General features: G+C 47.1%; 1 protein-coding gene across 2 annotated transcripts in view; it reads right to left on the bottom strand.

The window, feature by feature from the left end:
- The window catches only part of sgsm3 (small G protein signaling modulator 3), a 33245-nt gene that overhangs the window by 2551 nt on the left and 13757 nt on the right, over nucleotides 1-16937 (bottom strand). For both annotated transcript variants that reach the window (XM_060072710.1, XM_060072701.1), the window contains exons 5-18: nucleotides 16079-16326; nucleotides 15665-15772; nucleotides 14118-14261; nucleotides 12539-12734; nucleotides 10261-10406; nucleotides 9355-9582; nucleotides 7155-7337; nucleotides 6639-6794; nucleotides 6425-6479; nucleotides 5647-5696; nucleotides 5198-5350; nucleotides 4904-4974; nucleotides 1596-1644; nucleotides 1273-1358 (exon numbers count right to left, since the gene is read on the bottom strand). In XM_060072710.1, coding sequence (XP_059928693.1) covers nucleotides 1273-1358; nucleotides 1596-1644; nucleotides 4904-4974; nucleotides 5198-5350; nucleotides 5647-5696; nucleotides 6425-6479; nucleotides 6639-6794; nucleotides 7155-7337; nucleotides 9355-9582; nucleotides 10261-10406; nucleotides 12539-12734; nucleotides 14118-14261; nucleotides 15665-15772; nucleotides 16079-16326 — 1873 coding nt within the window. The remainder of the gene's footprint in view (nucleotides 1-1272; nucleotides 1359-1595; nucleotides 1645-4903; nucleotides 4975-5197; nucleotides 5351-5646; nucleotides 5697-6424; nucleotides 6480-6638; nucleotides 6795-7154; nucleotides 7338-9354; nucleotides 9583-10260; nucleotides 10407-12538; nucleotides 12735-14117; nucleotides 14262-15664; nucleotides 15773-16078; nucleotides 16327-16937) is intronic.

Raw genomic sequence — 16937 nt, forward strand, 5'->3', positions numbered from 1 at the left:
TAGAGAGAGTCGAATTTTCTCTTTATATTTATTTATATTTGTTTAAATTAATATTGATTAAAAAAAATAATAATTATGTATGTCATTGCGGGCCGCCAGGAATGATTCCGCGGGCCGCCATTGGCCGCAGCATGTGTCACGCCGCCTAAGTGCATTTCTGTTTTAATTGTATGGGATAAAGGGATAACATTTTTCTTAATTTTTAACTTAATTTTTGTTATGTTTCCCAAAGCCTGTGTGTTGAAACTTGTGTGTTGCTACTGATTGACCTCACCATAGCCTAATTAATTTCTTTGTGCAGACAGGGATATTGTTCTTTCATATGGTTTTATATGCTATTTTGTATAGATTTATACAATAAACACTAAGTGATGATAGGGCTATGATGTTTGTCCATGCATATACTAGAGCTGTAGCGACGCGTCGACGTCAAAAATTCGTCAACGTCAAATTTCTCCGTCAACGATTTTCGAGGACAATGGACAACAACACAGAGAACACAGTTCGCACTTTGCTGAGTCGGTTGCTTAATTGGATATATGTTTACCGTTTAATGGGAAAGAAGGCTCGTCGCCTTTATTATGTCCGTGGTCGTCGCATGGACTATACGTCATCCAGCTCAGGTTGCGTAGCCGTGCGTGTGCGCGACTGCGCGTGTCGGCTCATTAGCATCTGTACCGTAGCGGCCCGTACCGTAGCAGCACACCTCTCCCAAGTGGCCAAATTGGCCCGGCCTGGCCAGACTGGCCACACTCCCACTGGCAGATTTGAGCACGGCTGGCCTTTCATTTTGTATAACAGTGAAACTATTTTATTTATTTTATTTTGTGTAAAGCAGAAGGTTTTTTGCTGTGCAAAACTGTTGTTAAATAAAGTATATTATTAAGAATTTTTTGGTATTTATTTGAGATACATTATGGTTTTTATTAATCGAGCAACAGAAATAGATAACCATCCAATTAGTCATTAGATTAGTCGACTAATCGATGAAATAATCGCCCGATTAATCGTTTAATAAATAATCGTTTCCCCCCAGCCCTAGCATATACAGTAAATTAAGAAACGGGAAAGTAAAGTAATAAGTAGTGAAGTTACTAATTCACTACTTACTTTTTTTGAGTAACTACCCCAACACTGCGCGTATCCTTGCATTTACGTTTGTGTGTGTTTGGGTGCGTGTGCATTCGTGTGTGTGAGTCGGTGTGCATTCGTGTGTGTGCGCGTGTGCGTTCGTGCATGCGTGCATGTGCGTGCTCCAGGACCAGGACTTACTTAAGGCCCACGCAGATGAGGGACCTGAACTTGACGTCCATCTGGGTATGAGCGACGTCATGGCTCATGTTGACCGACTGCACTGCCTGGAGGGGCAGACAGAGGGCGCTCACACACAGGAAGGGACACCTTTATGTGTATGTCTCTGTAGATCATTCACTCAGCTGTGATATGGTTTGCTTTATGAAGCCTTTCAAGCCTTTTATTTCAGTACAAACCCCACTAATTGCAAATATCGTTTTGAATGAGGCCCACTCTCTCCCCCGCCCAACCATCATCAAGTAGAGTATCATCTAGTAGAGCATCATGTGTAGATCACTCACTCTGTAGAGCAGCTCCTCCGGTGTGAGGACCTTCCCGTCTTCATCCAGCCTGGAGGAGGACAGAGCAAGATGTTGACCATAGCACCACCACCACAGTGTATTCCTTCTACAGGCATGAAAACGGGTCAGGGGTGAAAAAGGTGAGAAGGATATTATCCCTCTAGGGGGGTCCAATAGGGTCTAAATATCTTGCAAAACGTGAATCTTATAGTGTGGCCAGTCTTCCGACAGTGTGACATGTTAAATCGTGGTGGAATATCTGAGATTCGTGTTGTCTGAACGGTACGCACCGCTGGGTGACGAGTGGAAGACAGACTACGGAGAAGAGCGTCGCTAGCAATTGAAAACATCCGGGGCTGTAGCCCAGAAGAGTCCTTTTAAAACGGGGGTTTGGGGGTTTCTCCCCCGAGGAAATTTGAAAATCGGGCTGATGAACATGCAATTGTCACGTAGTTTGAGAAGTAAAGGAAAGACAAATCGTCATGTCTGACTCACGTCGGGGCAGGCCTACTGAATAGGTTAATGTTTACGTTATGGATAGGAAAGTGCACCACATACAGCAGCCAAAATGAGACATTAGAAAAGCCTGTAGCCAAATAAACACTCATGCCCCTAGATGTCAAGTGGACCGGGTTGAATTCACTGCGGGTCTCCTGAATCAGTGCAAACTAGAGCAGCACTAAACAGCAATATCGACATGATGGGCTTTGCATAGAGAATCAAATTTGCAACATTTTGCAACTAATGATTCTAAATTTGCCCATTAATGTACAAGTCAGAATTTTGCGATTTTCACTGGCTACAATATTGCATCTGTCAGTTGTCAAATGTGCTGAACAAAATGTTAAACTTCAATAATTGTTCATAGTCAACTTATATAGTGCATTTATTTAAGCTCTCAACAGCATAACCATACAGCTTCGCCACATCGGCGGGAAAACACGGCACACGCAAAGTACATCCATGGAATCAGCCGTTCAAAACCAGTCTGCATGAATCGTATGACAACTGGATGGCAGGGGATGCGGAATAGGAATACACAGCAGGGGAGAACATGAGAGCCCCAGCTCGCCGCATAGAAGCCTGGGTGCTTTAAGCGTGGAACAAGCTGGATACCGAGTGGGTGAAAAACTATGTGTGTGTGTGTGTTTGTGTGTCACTCTGTTCGAGCCTGCATGAGAGTTCAATGTTGTCATTAGCTGTTACGTCTTTCTGACCAATCGCAGTTCAAGGCCGACCTGGGCTGTACCACTTCGGGAAGGGGCGCTCAGTTACTCCCCTCTAGACAAAATCGAATTGGTTGCGACGTTGACCCGGCGCACCCCGAAACGTTAACGGGCCACAGGGAATTGTCACCAACTCTCCCGATTACCACTCTGCATGTGCGTGCGTGCGTGCCTGTGTGTGTGTGCAGGCGTTATTCAACTGCCTGGTAAACATGTAGGCCTACGGTAATATTCATACCGGTTTAAATAATGCATTTGATAGTAGGCTATTTCCCATCGTTGCTGAGCAAGAGTTTTGTTTGAAAGTTCAGTGATAGAAAACAAATAATAGCCCGGGCTATTGACGTTTTACGGTACCACTGTCATGCACCTACCCGATGTCAAGTGGACTGGGTTGAATTCACTGCGGGTCTCTCTTATATCCATCTTACCAAAGATATTTTGGTACTGTCCTTCTCAACACTCTCTGATCTCACTAAAAGGCTAGCAGCAGGAAACAGCAATATCGACGAGATGCGCTATACATAGAGAAGAAAGAATACCGACGTTGAATTTGCAACATTTTGCAACAAATTATTCTAAATCTGCCCATACATGGACACGGCAGAATTTTGCGGTTTTCACTCGCTACAATGTTGCATCTGTGGCTGCTGGTAATTCAATCACAAAGAAGTAAACTCTACGGGGCTATTTTCAGCATTATGTTTTTTTTACGGCACAGCGATCCGGGGCTATTCCCAAAAGATCCGGGGCTATAGCTTCGAATGCCCAGGTCTAACGACGCGCCGCATTCAAAGTTCTCCGTCGGGATGTCGGATACGCATTGCAATTCTCCGCCCGATCGATCTTATATGTTGACAACTAAATATTTGTAAATAGTTTTGTAAATAAACTTCCAAAGCTTTTAAAAATCCTATTTGGTATTTTATTGGTCCTGTGCAAAGTAAACAACGTACAAAGTAAATAAGGTCCAAAGTCAAACCGAGTAGCGTTTCCGGAAATGATTTTGTTAGAGGACCAATCACAGCCCTTACCGTCTCTGTTGCGATGACTGATAATTAAAAAATATTGGATGCGCACGTAAACTACGGAGAGGTTCTCCGACAGGCTCTCCGTGTCTAAGTACAGCACTTTACGGAGGACTATAAACTGGCCGGCCATTTTCATGCCTGCTTCTACCAGAGCACCACCACAGGGTAACCCCTCTACCAGAGCAACATGTTGACCAGAGCACCACCACCCCAGTGTGAACGCTCTACCAGAGCAACATGTTGACCAGAGCACCATTACCACAGTGTAACCCCTCTACCAGAGCAACATGTTGACCACAGCACCACCATAATGTAACCCCTCTACCAGAGCAACATGTTGACCAGAGCACCACCAGTGTAACCCCTCTACCAGAGCAACATGTTGACCAGAGCACCACCATATTGTAACCCCTCTACCAGAGCAACATGTTGACCAGAGCACCACCAGTGTAACCCCTCTACCAGAGCAACATGTTGACCACAGCACCACCATATTGTAACCCCTCTACCAGAGCAACATGTTGACCAGAGCACCACCAGTGTAACCCCTCTACCAGAGCAACATGTTGACCAGAGCACCACCAGTGTAACCCCTCTACAAGAGCAACATGTTGACCAGAGCACCACCAGTGTAACCCCTCTACCAGAGCAACATGTTGACCAGAGCACCACCAGTGTAACCCCTCTACCAGAGCAACATGTTGACAAGAGCACCACCAGTGTAACCCCTCTACCAGAGCAACATGTTGACCAGACCAGAGCACCACCAGTGTAACCCCTCTACCAGAGCAACATGTTGACCAGAGCACCGCCACATTGTAACCCCTCTACCAGAGCAACATATTGACCAGACCAGAGCACCACCAGTGTAACCCCTCTACCAGAGCAACATGTTGACCAGAGCACCACCACCACCACAGTGTAACCCCTCTAGTATCAGGGACCAATGAGAGCTGCCGCACATGATGTCACCAAGGAGGGCTTATGACCTCAAGACCCCCAGCAGAATGGAGAGGTTTGAGCAGAGCAGGGTAGAGAGGTGTGAGCGTACCTGTAGGTCTTACACAGCACCAGTCTGGAGTAGACTGAGTTAAAGTCTCTCTCCACCTCTCTGCTGGCTGCCTGGAACCACACACACACACACGGAAACATCAAAGATCATACTCTTTATTTTACACCACACACGCACGCACGCACACGCGCACACACACACACACACACACACACACACACACACACACACACACACACACACACACACACACACACACACACACACACACACACACACACACACACACACACACACACACACACACACACACACACACACACACACACACACCTCCTCAATGAAGAGCCAGGGGTGGCAGGGCCCCCCTAGGATGGAGGGCTTCTTCAGGCCGTGCTGGAAGATGTTCTTCAGGGCGGGGCAGAGGGTCCCGCGGGCCAGGTCCGTCACCGCCGCCGTCACCGCGTCGTCCCCCGCCAGGGAGTACTGATGGGAGGGGGGGGGTCATTACAACAACAACAACAACAACAACAACAACCTCCGTCACAGAGTTGTCCCCCACCAGCGAGTACTGGGGGGGGGGGGTCATTACAAAATCAACAAACACCACCACAGACATGGGGAGGGCCGAGGCCGTCATTACAACAACAGGACATGAGTGCATTTGGTATAATATATATATAATAAAAGTGATTTAATATCTCTTCATGTTCTATTCCTCCAGAGATGTTAAGTGGCCGTACGTGGTCTTTCTTAACTCTGCATTATTCAACACGCCTCACCTCTTTGCTTCTCTCATCCAGGATCTCCACAAACTTAGCTGGGAACCAACCTGGGTTAGCGAGACAGAGAGTCAGAGACAGAGACAGAGAGAGGACAAATGAAACACTGTTTGCCTCCACTCTCCTACTCACTCTCACTGTGCCACTGCTAATAATAATAATAATGCATTTTATTTATGGGCGCCTTTCTTGACACTCAAGGTCACCTTACAAAATCAAACATCCATAGTAGCAAACAACAAACAAAAAAACAACAACAACATAATATAACAGTGTACAATAGAAAAAAACCTGTTCATTCTAGTCCCAAGAATGCAACTGACTTAAAAGGGAGTAGGCTTAGGTGAATAGATACGTTTTCAGGTGAGATTTGAAGGTGATAATGGAACTGGAGTGTTGGATGTAATGAGGCAGAGAGTTCCAGAGGTGGGGGGCTGAGCGACTGAATGCTCTTGACCCCATGGTAACCAGGCGAGCTGGAGGGAGGGTGAGCTGGATGGAGGAAGACGATCTGAGAGAACGGGTGGGTGTCTTGATATGGAGAAGCTCAGTAAGATACTGAGGGGCAAGATTGTTGATGGCCTTGAAAGTGAGAAGCAGGATCTTGTAAATTTTGCGATATTGATGGGGAGCCAATGAAGTTGCTGCAGGACAGGTGTTATGTGACTGATGGAGGGGATTTTAGAAATGATACGGGCTGCAGAGTTTTGTACCAGTTGTAATTTATGTATGCTGATGTGTTGCTCAGACAGACAGACAGACAGACCCACCCACCCACCTCTCAGGCCGTTCAGCTCGCCAACCCAGCAGTGCTCGTCCTTCTGGGACATGATCTGGGAGAGGAGAGGAACGTTTCACCATTGCTGTGTGGGTGTATGAGGTTAGAGTGTGTGTGTGTCTGATTAGGTGTGTGAGTTAGCCTGTGGGATGAGAGAGAGTATCTGTGTCTGAACGTGGGCTGTTTATCAGCATATGTGTGTGTGGTCACTCACAGTGATGATGTCATTCTTCCTAAAGCCAAGCTCATCGTCGTCATGGCGCTCGAAGTCCAGCAGTGCCTTGGCCCGTCGCCGTCGGTTACGGGACACCACAAGAAAGTTCTCGTGGTCCCGCTGGTGGCTCTCCATGGAGTAGTCAGGGGTCAGGTCCTGTACATATTGAACATAAGAGAAAAATAAAGAAAGAAAGAAAGAAAGAAAGAAAGAAAGAAAGAAAGAAAGAAAGAAAGAAAGAAAGAAAGAAAGAAAGAAAGAAAGAAAGAAAGAACGAACGCTACCTTTTTCGTCTACCATGCGATTGCCTCTGCGATCAACAACCGCTGGTCTTGATGTTAATATCTCAAGACATTAGATATAATATTGTTAATATGTCAAAGGGGGTTCATATATTTAAATTCTATCGGGTCATTCCTGCTGATGCCCCATCAACCCCTCCCCCTCCACCCCTCCTCATGGTGATGGTCTGGTGGGGGTCCAGGTCGTCGTCCCCCCCCCCCCCCCCCTCCTCACGGTGTTGGTCTGGTGGGGGTCCAGGCAGTGGAAGTGGTCGGCGCTGCTGCTGATAGCCTCCCTCAGCGCGGCCACCAGCTCCGTCTGCTTGATGTTCTTGGCCTTCAGGGCGTCCGCCTCGTCCTCGCCCCACAGCAGCGAGCTCAGCGTCGATTTCCTGCGGAGGGACTGCCGCCGCACCGCCTGAGGACGTACACGACGCTCAGAGGATCAGAGGACGGCTCCGTGGTCAGCGATGACCCATAACATAACATCTTATACCTCCTGATGTGTTCTGTTTGGGGCCATGGCACCCTCCCCCATCCCAGCGACACTAGGCTGCGACACAATGCCATGAGGAAAGTGTCCCACCTTCAGCCTGGGAGGGCTCCATGTTAAGATAGCGCCTGTTAAACTGTGACATGATCGACCTTCAGCTCCATCTCTTCTGTCTAATCGCACATCACACAATTCAATCCGTTGAATTGTGTTCAAATGTACACTAGAGGGCACTGTGACAGACTACGGTTCAGGTGCACCCACTTTGGTTAAGGGGTCTTAAACCAGCCAATAGCTCGCCAAGGGGATAAGCCAGCTCGGTGATTGACTCCCGCAAAAAAGTATCGGAAGCAGAAAGAAATGTATTGCTGTTCTCCAGACCCTTATGCAAGGCAAACTCAATTCGCCGGAAGGAAGGCCGGGGCTACCCAGTAGGGCGGGGCAACATGGACCAAAAGTCATATCTCGATATCTTCACTCAGAATATCGATATAAGTTAAAGATCGATATTTGTTAACACAATAACATAGTTGCCGTTGCCGCGCTCCAACTCGTCGTTCTAGATCGGTGGCGCCGCTGTGCTCTAATTTCCAGCCTGCCTGCGTCGCTGTGCTCGTTAAGCTGCCTTGCTGATGGGGGGGAGAGGGGAGTTACCGTGGAGCTACCGTTATTACTATAGCCTACCTACCTACCGTTTGGATTTACGTAACTATTCCAACCGTTCTGAATTGAATACAGTTTGATGGTTGAATAAACCGTGGACTAGACACTGCCTCTGCCTCGTATTTGAGAACATTACAATATAAAATATAATATCACGGCCAAAAGCTGTGTGCGCCTCCGGAATATTATGAATCTTATTATATATTAATAATAGTGCTGTCAAGCGATTAAAATATTTAATCACATTAATGTCATAGTTAACTCACGATTAATCGCAATTTTTTTCTATGCTAAATATCCCTTGATTTCTTTGTACCATTAATTTTTCTCATTTTAATGCTCTTATCAACATGGAGAAGTGCATCGGCTTGCCTTGTGCAAATGTTTTTTTATTGATAACAACATTGGCATATACTGATAAAAACAGGACGATACAAAAAAAAAGCCTATAGTGCAATTAAACGATGAACATACAAACATACTGCCTTGAACATAGCAGTCAGGCTACTGCTTCTTTGTTTAGAGGCAAAGAAAAAAAAAAAATTGCGCGCTAAAAAAAATAACGCCGTTAAAATTGGTTTGCGTTAACGCCGTCAATAACACGTTTAACTTACAGCACTAATATCATTAATACATCTCAGACGGTCAGGTTCTCCGACGTCTCTGGTTCTTCCACTTCCTCATCAATCTGAAGCACAGAATTGAATCGTCACATGGAGCGACACCCGCCAGACACTCCAGCGGGTGTCCGGGAGTCCTGAATCATTTTGGGACAATTGCTGTAGCCTACTGCCTTTATCTGAATAAAAAATAATTAATGTCGAGACAGTCTAAGATTTTGGGTCGCTGCACGCATTTTTGAGCACATTGTGCTGCTGCAAGTGATGGAAGAGGTTGGTCGTAGGCTACGCAACCCTTTAGTTGTGACAGATTTGAAGCCCTCTCTACAAAAAAACTGATTCTGTCATCCGTCAGACACCTTGTACCCAAAACATTTCCAAAATATGGAGCCATTTGTCTTCTGCTTACATACATGCTCCTCTGCACCGCGTTTGCCGGCGGACTCCATGTTGGGATTGAAAAAAGTGACGCGAGTGGATGGGCCGTGTGTGTGCGAGCCGGAGGCAGAGAGGGAGAAAGATAAGCAGAGTTATGAAATAGCAGGCGGCAGTCGTGGTTCGAAACTGCCGTTATAAGGATATAATATGCTGTGTTTTCAACGAAAATTTAACTATATCGATGTTGATGATACCGTCTCGTTCACGCTATCAGTACGGACCTTGTTGAGGTTGGCGGTGTTGACGGCCCCATTGCTGAGCTGGGCCTGCTCATTGAGGATGTAGGCCAGGTGCTTGTGGCGGTGGGCGTCCAGTGTGGTCTGGGCCAGCGACCCCGTCAGCCTCATGGCCTCGCCCAGCACCGCCGGCCCGTCACGAAGCTGGGAGGGCAGGTCCGACAGCGTGTTGAAGATGGAGGCCGAGTTCTCCGAGGCCACCAACTCCTCCTCCTGGTGGGGGGCGGGGTTAAAGGGTGGGGTTAAAAGGGGGCAGGGTCAATATGGGCGGGTTAAGGTATGCGTTTATGCTGATGTTATGCCGACTGTATCACCACTAATCGTTAGCCTCATAGCATAATTGCCCAAGTCCTATTTTGGCCAAATTGGGCTATGATATAGATATAGCCTCATGGGGTATATCTGGATATTGGCTACATGTGGTCCAACTTACTGTTTCAGTATAAATAACAAAATCCTATGCGTTTGCCCAAAATAGTTTTTTAATATATATTTCATATTTAAGTAAAATCTTAAATATGACTTTGGCAATAATGCTAGTATTAATACAATTGCAGCTTTATTGTTAAACTACAGGGAGTAAATATCTTTAATTCTAAATAATGAATCTAAAGATAGGGATGTAGGAACATTTAACGCAGAAGGCAGTTTAACAGACATATTCTCTAAATTTGCTTTAGTCAATCTCATTCTAATCAAGTATCTCAAATAGTGCAGGATGGCTCTTATAGTTTATTTAATAATAGTAATAATCATAGTAATACATTTTATTTGTAAAGCACTTTCCATAAAATTATCTCAAGGTGCCTCCTTGTTACACTGAAGATGGCCACAGAACACTCCCAACGACAGACACTCTGGGACCCACAGTGGGTGAAGACCCCTCCCTACCTTGATCTTGAGCATGCCCAGCGTGACCTGGAAGAGGACCAGGGAGCCCTGGTAGAAGAGCAGGTCCCATATCCTCAGCAGCAGCCGGATGTCCACCACGCTGGCGAACGACGTCAGGAACCAGTGCAGCGTGATCAGGGACAGCTCTGAAAGAGAGACAGGGTCAGACCACCGACAGCTCTGAGAGACAGACAGGCTCAGACCACAGACAGCTCTGAGAGAGAGAGACAGACCACAGAAAGCACTGAGAGAGAGAGACCACAGATGGCTCTGAGAGAGAGAGACCACAGGCGGCTCTGAGAGAGAGAGACAGGGTCAGACCACAGACAGCTCTGAGAGAGAGAGAAAGACCACAGACACAGGGGTTGACACTTGGGTTTCAAAAGCACTTGCCCATTGGGCAAGTACTGTACAGGTCATGTTCAACTTGCCCAAATGGGATGTTCACTTGCCCAAATTAAAACCAGAATCGTGAACGAGCCTCTTTTTGCCAGGCACCCGGTCTGGTTTTGGGGGGCTCAGAAAATTCATCCTAGCTCAGACTGAAGCTTAATGTTAGCTTCCACACACAAAATAACAAACTTCTCTTTGTTTACTTATTTATCGAATTGTCACATCGTGCCATGAAGTGATTTCAGTCCACCGTTGCAACCTATTAAAGCGATGCCCAGTTATGTTTAGACCTGCATGATTTTATGCAAATGTACATAACTAAATATCCACGGTAGTAGCAAAGATATGTATTTTTTTAACATTCACGTTTCTTGTAGTTCTAACTGAAAAATCACAATCACGTTTATAGTGTTGTCAGTCATGATACTGGATTTTCTAACTTCGATACTATACCTGGAAAAATATCGATATTCTATACCATTTTTGATCTCAGGGGAAACGTTGTTTTCAGAAAAGAACACACCCAAAGTAAATAGAGTAGGCTATATCTCCACAACTGCAAGGGCGATATTGTCATCTTGGTGCCAAAAGAAAGATTGTTGTGCAAGTGAAATATTCAATGTGGATAATACTTGGTTAAAGTAAATAAAGCCATGGAACACAGCATAAGATAACATTTCCACCTGAAATAATGATCAGTTGGTCGTTATCAGTTGGTAGCGCTGTCTTACTATGAGACACAAATAAATGTAGATATCGTAAAAATTTGACACTTGACACCTCTATTTAAAGTTATATTATTATATCAAATGACACCAAGCCAAACACTCGCAAATACACATATGGCCACTAGATTGCACTGAAGAACACATGCTCTGAATGAAGGCAATTTTTTTTCCTAAGAAACCTGATGTAAACACCATGTTTAGTTGCAAAATTTGGCCCAGACACTGGATTATCTGTTTATGGTGGTTTATGCAATCAGAATCAACTTTGTGGACAAAAATCACAAGGGTAAAACTTATTTTTTGGTTGTTAAAAGAAAAGGGGACGTTTCTTCTTAAGTTGTTATTTGCGAGATTTAGTCACAGCATGATATGGTTTGGACTGCCGGACTAAGTGGAGGCTCAGCTTTCATATAATATATAGTTTTTGAAGGTCCAATTTTGTTTTTGCTGCACTTATGCACCCATGCACCCATTTATGAAACCCAAAACCGTGTTCTTGCATATGATTTTCCTTGGTAATTTGTCTCAATCCAAAGCACTTCCAAAACACACTCCTCCATCACTACTCCATTTTCCTTCTCTACTTAAACCGGTCGCGGAGGCGCTGCACTTGAGATGCTAGCTGTGTCGGCTAACCTTTAGCTAACACCGTTGAATCACTGCCATAGACGCCGCACTGCGAGTGAGTGACACAAGGCGGGGCTATATTCACGCTGAAGCGATGCGAGTCTGTTAACTCGCTGTCCGAGAGAGGAGAAGACAGCGTGCTGATCAATTGCAAATACATCTATTTTGTGTGATTTTACGGAACAAAAGGTTGTTCTGCAGTTTTTAAAAACACTTGAATAAATAGCCTTTATATTAACATCGACCCAAAATCCACTTGCCCGTTCGGGCAACCAGAAATCCACTCAACTTGCCCAAATATTACTTTAAGTTGCCCTGGGCAAACGGGCAACCTTTAGTGTCAACCCCTGAGACAGCTCTGAGAAAGAGAGACAGGGCCGGTCAGACCACAGACCTTCTAGTGACAGGACACGAGGGGTTAGGGTTAGATACACACAGGCAGCATTACCAGGACCAGAACTAGAACCTCTAGGAGACTCCTAACAGGGACCAGGACCTCTAGGAAACCCCTAACCAGGACCAGGCCTTACCAATGTCGTGCTCCTGCAGAAGGCTGTCAAGCGCGGGGAGGTACTGGACGATGAGCTGCCTGAGGACCCTCTGGTCCGTCTGAACCCCGAGCAGGGTGGAGGAGAAGTAGGAGGGCGGGAGGAGGTCCTCAATCAGAGCGCACATCATCCACAGCACGTCCTCCTCCTCCAGGAACAGCAGCAGGCACGACACCACCTGGGGGTGGGTAGGGTTAATTAAGGCTCAGAGTACGATGGAGGTTAGGACTGTGATTGGCCCTGTGCTGCTCCACTGGAGGAGCAAGCCATTAAAACAGCCCGGGTTAGAGGTTCCCTTCCACTGGGGGCCACTCACTCTCTGACTGTAGAGTACTGAATTAACCCTCTCTATCAGCCGGAGCGGAGAGGTTTGTTTGCCTGTCAGCCCCCACTGTGGCAGGCGTGTTCATGTTGTTTTCATGTTGTTTTCACGTTGTCTTCACGATGTGTTCCTAGCAGCCAGACTCACTGCCAGGCACCTTTAAGCAAGGGGATCCTCCCTTTTTTTTGACAGAGTGGCGCAGTGCATCATTTCGCCGTGTTTAATGAGGCCCCGATCGATAGGTGAGCTGTTGTGACAGTGTGTGCTTTGTAACAAGGACGCATATTAATACCCACATCGTCGGAAATTTCGTCATAAATGTAGCATGTTGACATTGATGCAAATATGTTGAAGAAAATTTTGACCAGATTTAAGACATCGCTTTAAAATTCATTATTACAAAATGAATAATTAACTATTATTTATCAAACAACGTGTTTGTGTGTGTGTAGATACGCGTGTGTGTGTAGATATGCGTGTGTGCGTGTGTGTGTGTGTGTGTGTGTGTGTAGATACGCGCGTGTGTGTGTGTGTGTGTGGATACGCGCGTGTGTGTGTGTGTGTGAAGATACGCGTGCGCGCGTGCGTGCGTGCGTGCGTGCGTGCGTGCGTGCGTGCGTGCGTGCGTGCGTGCGTGCGTGCGTGCGTGCGTGTGTGAACGACAACCCGGCCCTTGCACAGCGACCCTGGAAGCAGGGGGCAGTTGTTAGAGGGGGTCTACCACCAATTAGCACCAGATGGCGCCAGGGTGGGCATTGGTGCCAATGCCAATCAACGTAATGCAGAGCACCTGAGGGGCGGTGGAGAGCAGGGCATGAATAGCTCCAAGGCTCCTTCAGGGCTCTCCTGGGTCGCGTGTGTGGAGATACAGCCTCCGAGGGTTACTTGATTCCACCCGGAGGAACAAGACTTTGGATACCTCCAAGGCTGTCTTTTGTTCGGTTCGGTTTTTTGTTCTGTTTAGTAGTAAGATACTTTATGATTGATTAAAAGTGCCGTTTTGGCTTTAGTAAACTCCGGTTTGTGTGCTATTTGGAACGAGGCGGTTCACTCCCCAAGCCGGTTAGTGTACATAGGGGTGTGTTTGAGTTTGTGTATGTGTATGCGTACATAGTGGTGTGTGTTTGCGTAGTTGTGTGAGTAGGTGTGTGCATGTGCGTAGTCGTGCATGTGCAGGTTCGAAGTGGTTGTGTGTGTACGTAGGTCTGTGTAGGTGCGTGCGTGTGTGCAGGCCCTCACCATGCCAGTGCCCTGGCAGTAGCCCACGTCGGGGTAGAGCCAGGCCAGCCCCCTCAGCACCCTCCGGAGCCGGGGGACCCCCACGCTGCCCAGGGCCGTGAAGCAGGCGTTGGAGGGCATGGTCCTCAGCAGGTCCTTCTCTATCTGGGGGCACAGGGTCGGAGGTCAATCGGTGGGTCAATCTACTGCAGACACTTTCCCAGTGTCCGCAGCAGGAGCGTTCCCATATGAGAGACATCCAGCCCCTACCTGCACCCTAATGACTCTTTGGAGGAACACGTCTGTATTACAAATAAAGACAGGTTGAATGTCAACCTGTTTGCTAAAGTTAGCAGCTACATAGCGCTAGATGGCGCTACATAGCGTGGTGTGCGTGCGCGTGTTTTATGGAGTTAGAATCATGCCGCACACACGCAAAACGTGTTTTGCTCACGCATAACGATTCACACGCACACAAAACGTGTTTTACTCACGCACAATGATTCACACACATGCTCAGTGTGGTTTGCAAATACAAAACATCATTCACAAACTAATGCATTTTGCTTCAGAAACAAATACAGTATGTTTTACACAAAGTACAAAAAAAATCCTTCAAGTACACAAAACAATTCTACAAGTACGGAACACGAAAGCTGCGCTTGGATCGGAATGCATTTGCGCACGGATCGGAATGCATTTGCGCACGGATCAGCAAGGCAGAAAATTAGTGCCAAAAGTCACGTGACGGATTCCGTACGGTTTCCGTACGGTTTAGCACTTTTACCGCACCATTCTAGGGCCAGTTAGTGGCCTTCTTGGCTTTCCATAGAGCCACACACGGTTGGCCGGCATCAAATAAAGATTTTGGGGAGAAAAAAAGATCGTCCTGGCGGCCTTAAACTGACTCAACGGCGCCACCTGCTGTTGTGTAGTGTGAATCACAGGACATTTATTTGTAACGTGACTTTTGGCACTGATTTTCCTCCTTGCTGATCCGTGCGCAAATGCATTCCGATCCGTGCGCAAATGCATTCCGATCCGTGCGCAAATGCATTCCGATCCACGCGCAGCTTTCGTGTTCCGTACTTGTAGAATTGTTTTGTGTACTTGAAGGATTTTTTTTTTGTACTTTGTGTAAAACATACTGTATTTGTTTCTGAAGCAAAATGCATTAGTTTGTGAATGATGTTTTGTATTTGCAAACCACACTGAGCGTGTGTGTGAATCATTGTGCGTGAGAAAAACACGTTTTGTCTGCGGGTGAATCGTTATGCGTGAGCACGTTTTGCGTGTGTGCGGGGCGTTGGAGGGCATGGTCCTCAGCAGGTCCTTCTCTATCTGGGGGCACAGGGTCGGAGGTCAATCGGTGGGTCAATCTACTGCAGACACTTTCCCAGTGTCCGCAGCAGGAGCGTTCCCATATGAGAGACATCCAGCCCCTACCTGCACCCTAATGACTCTTTGGAGGAACACGTCTGTATTACAAATAAAGACAGGTTGAATGTCAACCTGTTTGCTAAAGTTAGCAGCTACATAGCGCTAGATGGCGCTACATAGCGTGGTACCTGTTTGGACGTGCTGGAGTCTTCGTTGGAGCCGTTCTTGACAATCTCTTTGTAGGAGATCTCTGAGGTCCTCTTCTTCTGGAGGGCCCCAGAGAAACGCATCCACAGCTGGACAGCCAGACAGACAGGCAGAGAGCGCTTTGGGTTGTTATTGAGTCACGGAAGGGGACTGGGTCAAACTGCTATTCCTGATCGAGTTGGTTTAATCACTACAGATGTGTGAGGGCGGGGTCCACCTGGGGCTTCATGCTGTGAGGCCTTTAATGACTACAGGTGTGTGAGGCGGGGTCTACCTGGGGCCCCATGCTGTGAGGTGTGTGTGTGAGAGTCTACCTGCGGCCTCATGCTGTCAGGTGTGTGAGTGAGGGTCTACCTGGGGGCTCATGCTGTCAGGTGTGTGGGAGCGTGGTCTACCTGCGGCCTCATGCTGTGTGGGATGCCCCCCAGCACCAGGGAGCGGAGGCGGTCGGAGCGGGGCAGGTCGGGGGCGATGACGTCCCAGGTGAGGTCACCCACCGCGTGGTTGTGGGTGAACTCCAGGTGGGCCTGCCAGCGCAGCCGCTGCTGGGGGTCCTCGCTGTGGGGGGACCCGTCTCCACCCGAACGCTGCTGGGGGTCCCCAATCTGGAGGGGGCACTCGCTGCCTGGCTGCTGCGAGCCCTCTGGGGGAGGGGAGGGGGGTTGGACTAGTTTTCATTTTGGGTTACGGTTATAGATCGCTTCAGGTCTGTGGTATTGGAATCAACATGTCAATAGTAGAGTGAGGTGTTTGGTGAATATGTATGGTGGGGTAGGGGTCAGGCTGTGACTGAGGGGTATTTGGTGAATATGTACAGTGGGGTAGGAGTAAGGCTGTGAGACTGAGAGGTATTTGGTTATTCCATTATAACTATGGTGTACAGTAGAGACTGAGCAGTAGGTTAATGAAAGACACTGGAGCTCAGCGGTGCCTGCGGTTCCGTGTTGAAGTCGAGGGAACAACATGAGAACTGGAAAAGTCAGTGAAACTTTCAGCTGATATTCAAACAAACTGCAAATAGCCGTACACCCAATTATGCTAAACTACACTCATAAAATAGACTTTACACAGTGTGTCAGAGTGGGTTTCAGGCTGCGTGTAGAAAATTGACATTCCGTGACTGAACAATTTAAGCTGTTTTTCAAATTACAGTCCCTCCCTCCAGATCAGCCTTTATGTAAATGTTGTATTACTTTGCCTCTAGAAGTTCTGAATAACAATTTGCTCTTTAAGGGCGACTTATTGCCGTGTGCG

This window comes from Gadus macrocephalus, chromosome 2 (genome assembly GCF_031168955.1).
Source record: "Gadus macrocephalus chromosome 2, ASM3116895v1".
Taxonomy (NCBI): domain Eukaryota; kingdom Metazoa; phylum Chordata; class Actinopteri; order Gadiformes; family Gadidae; genus Gadus; species Gadus macrocephalus.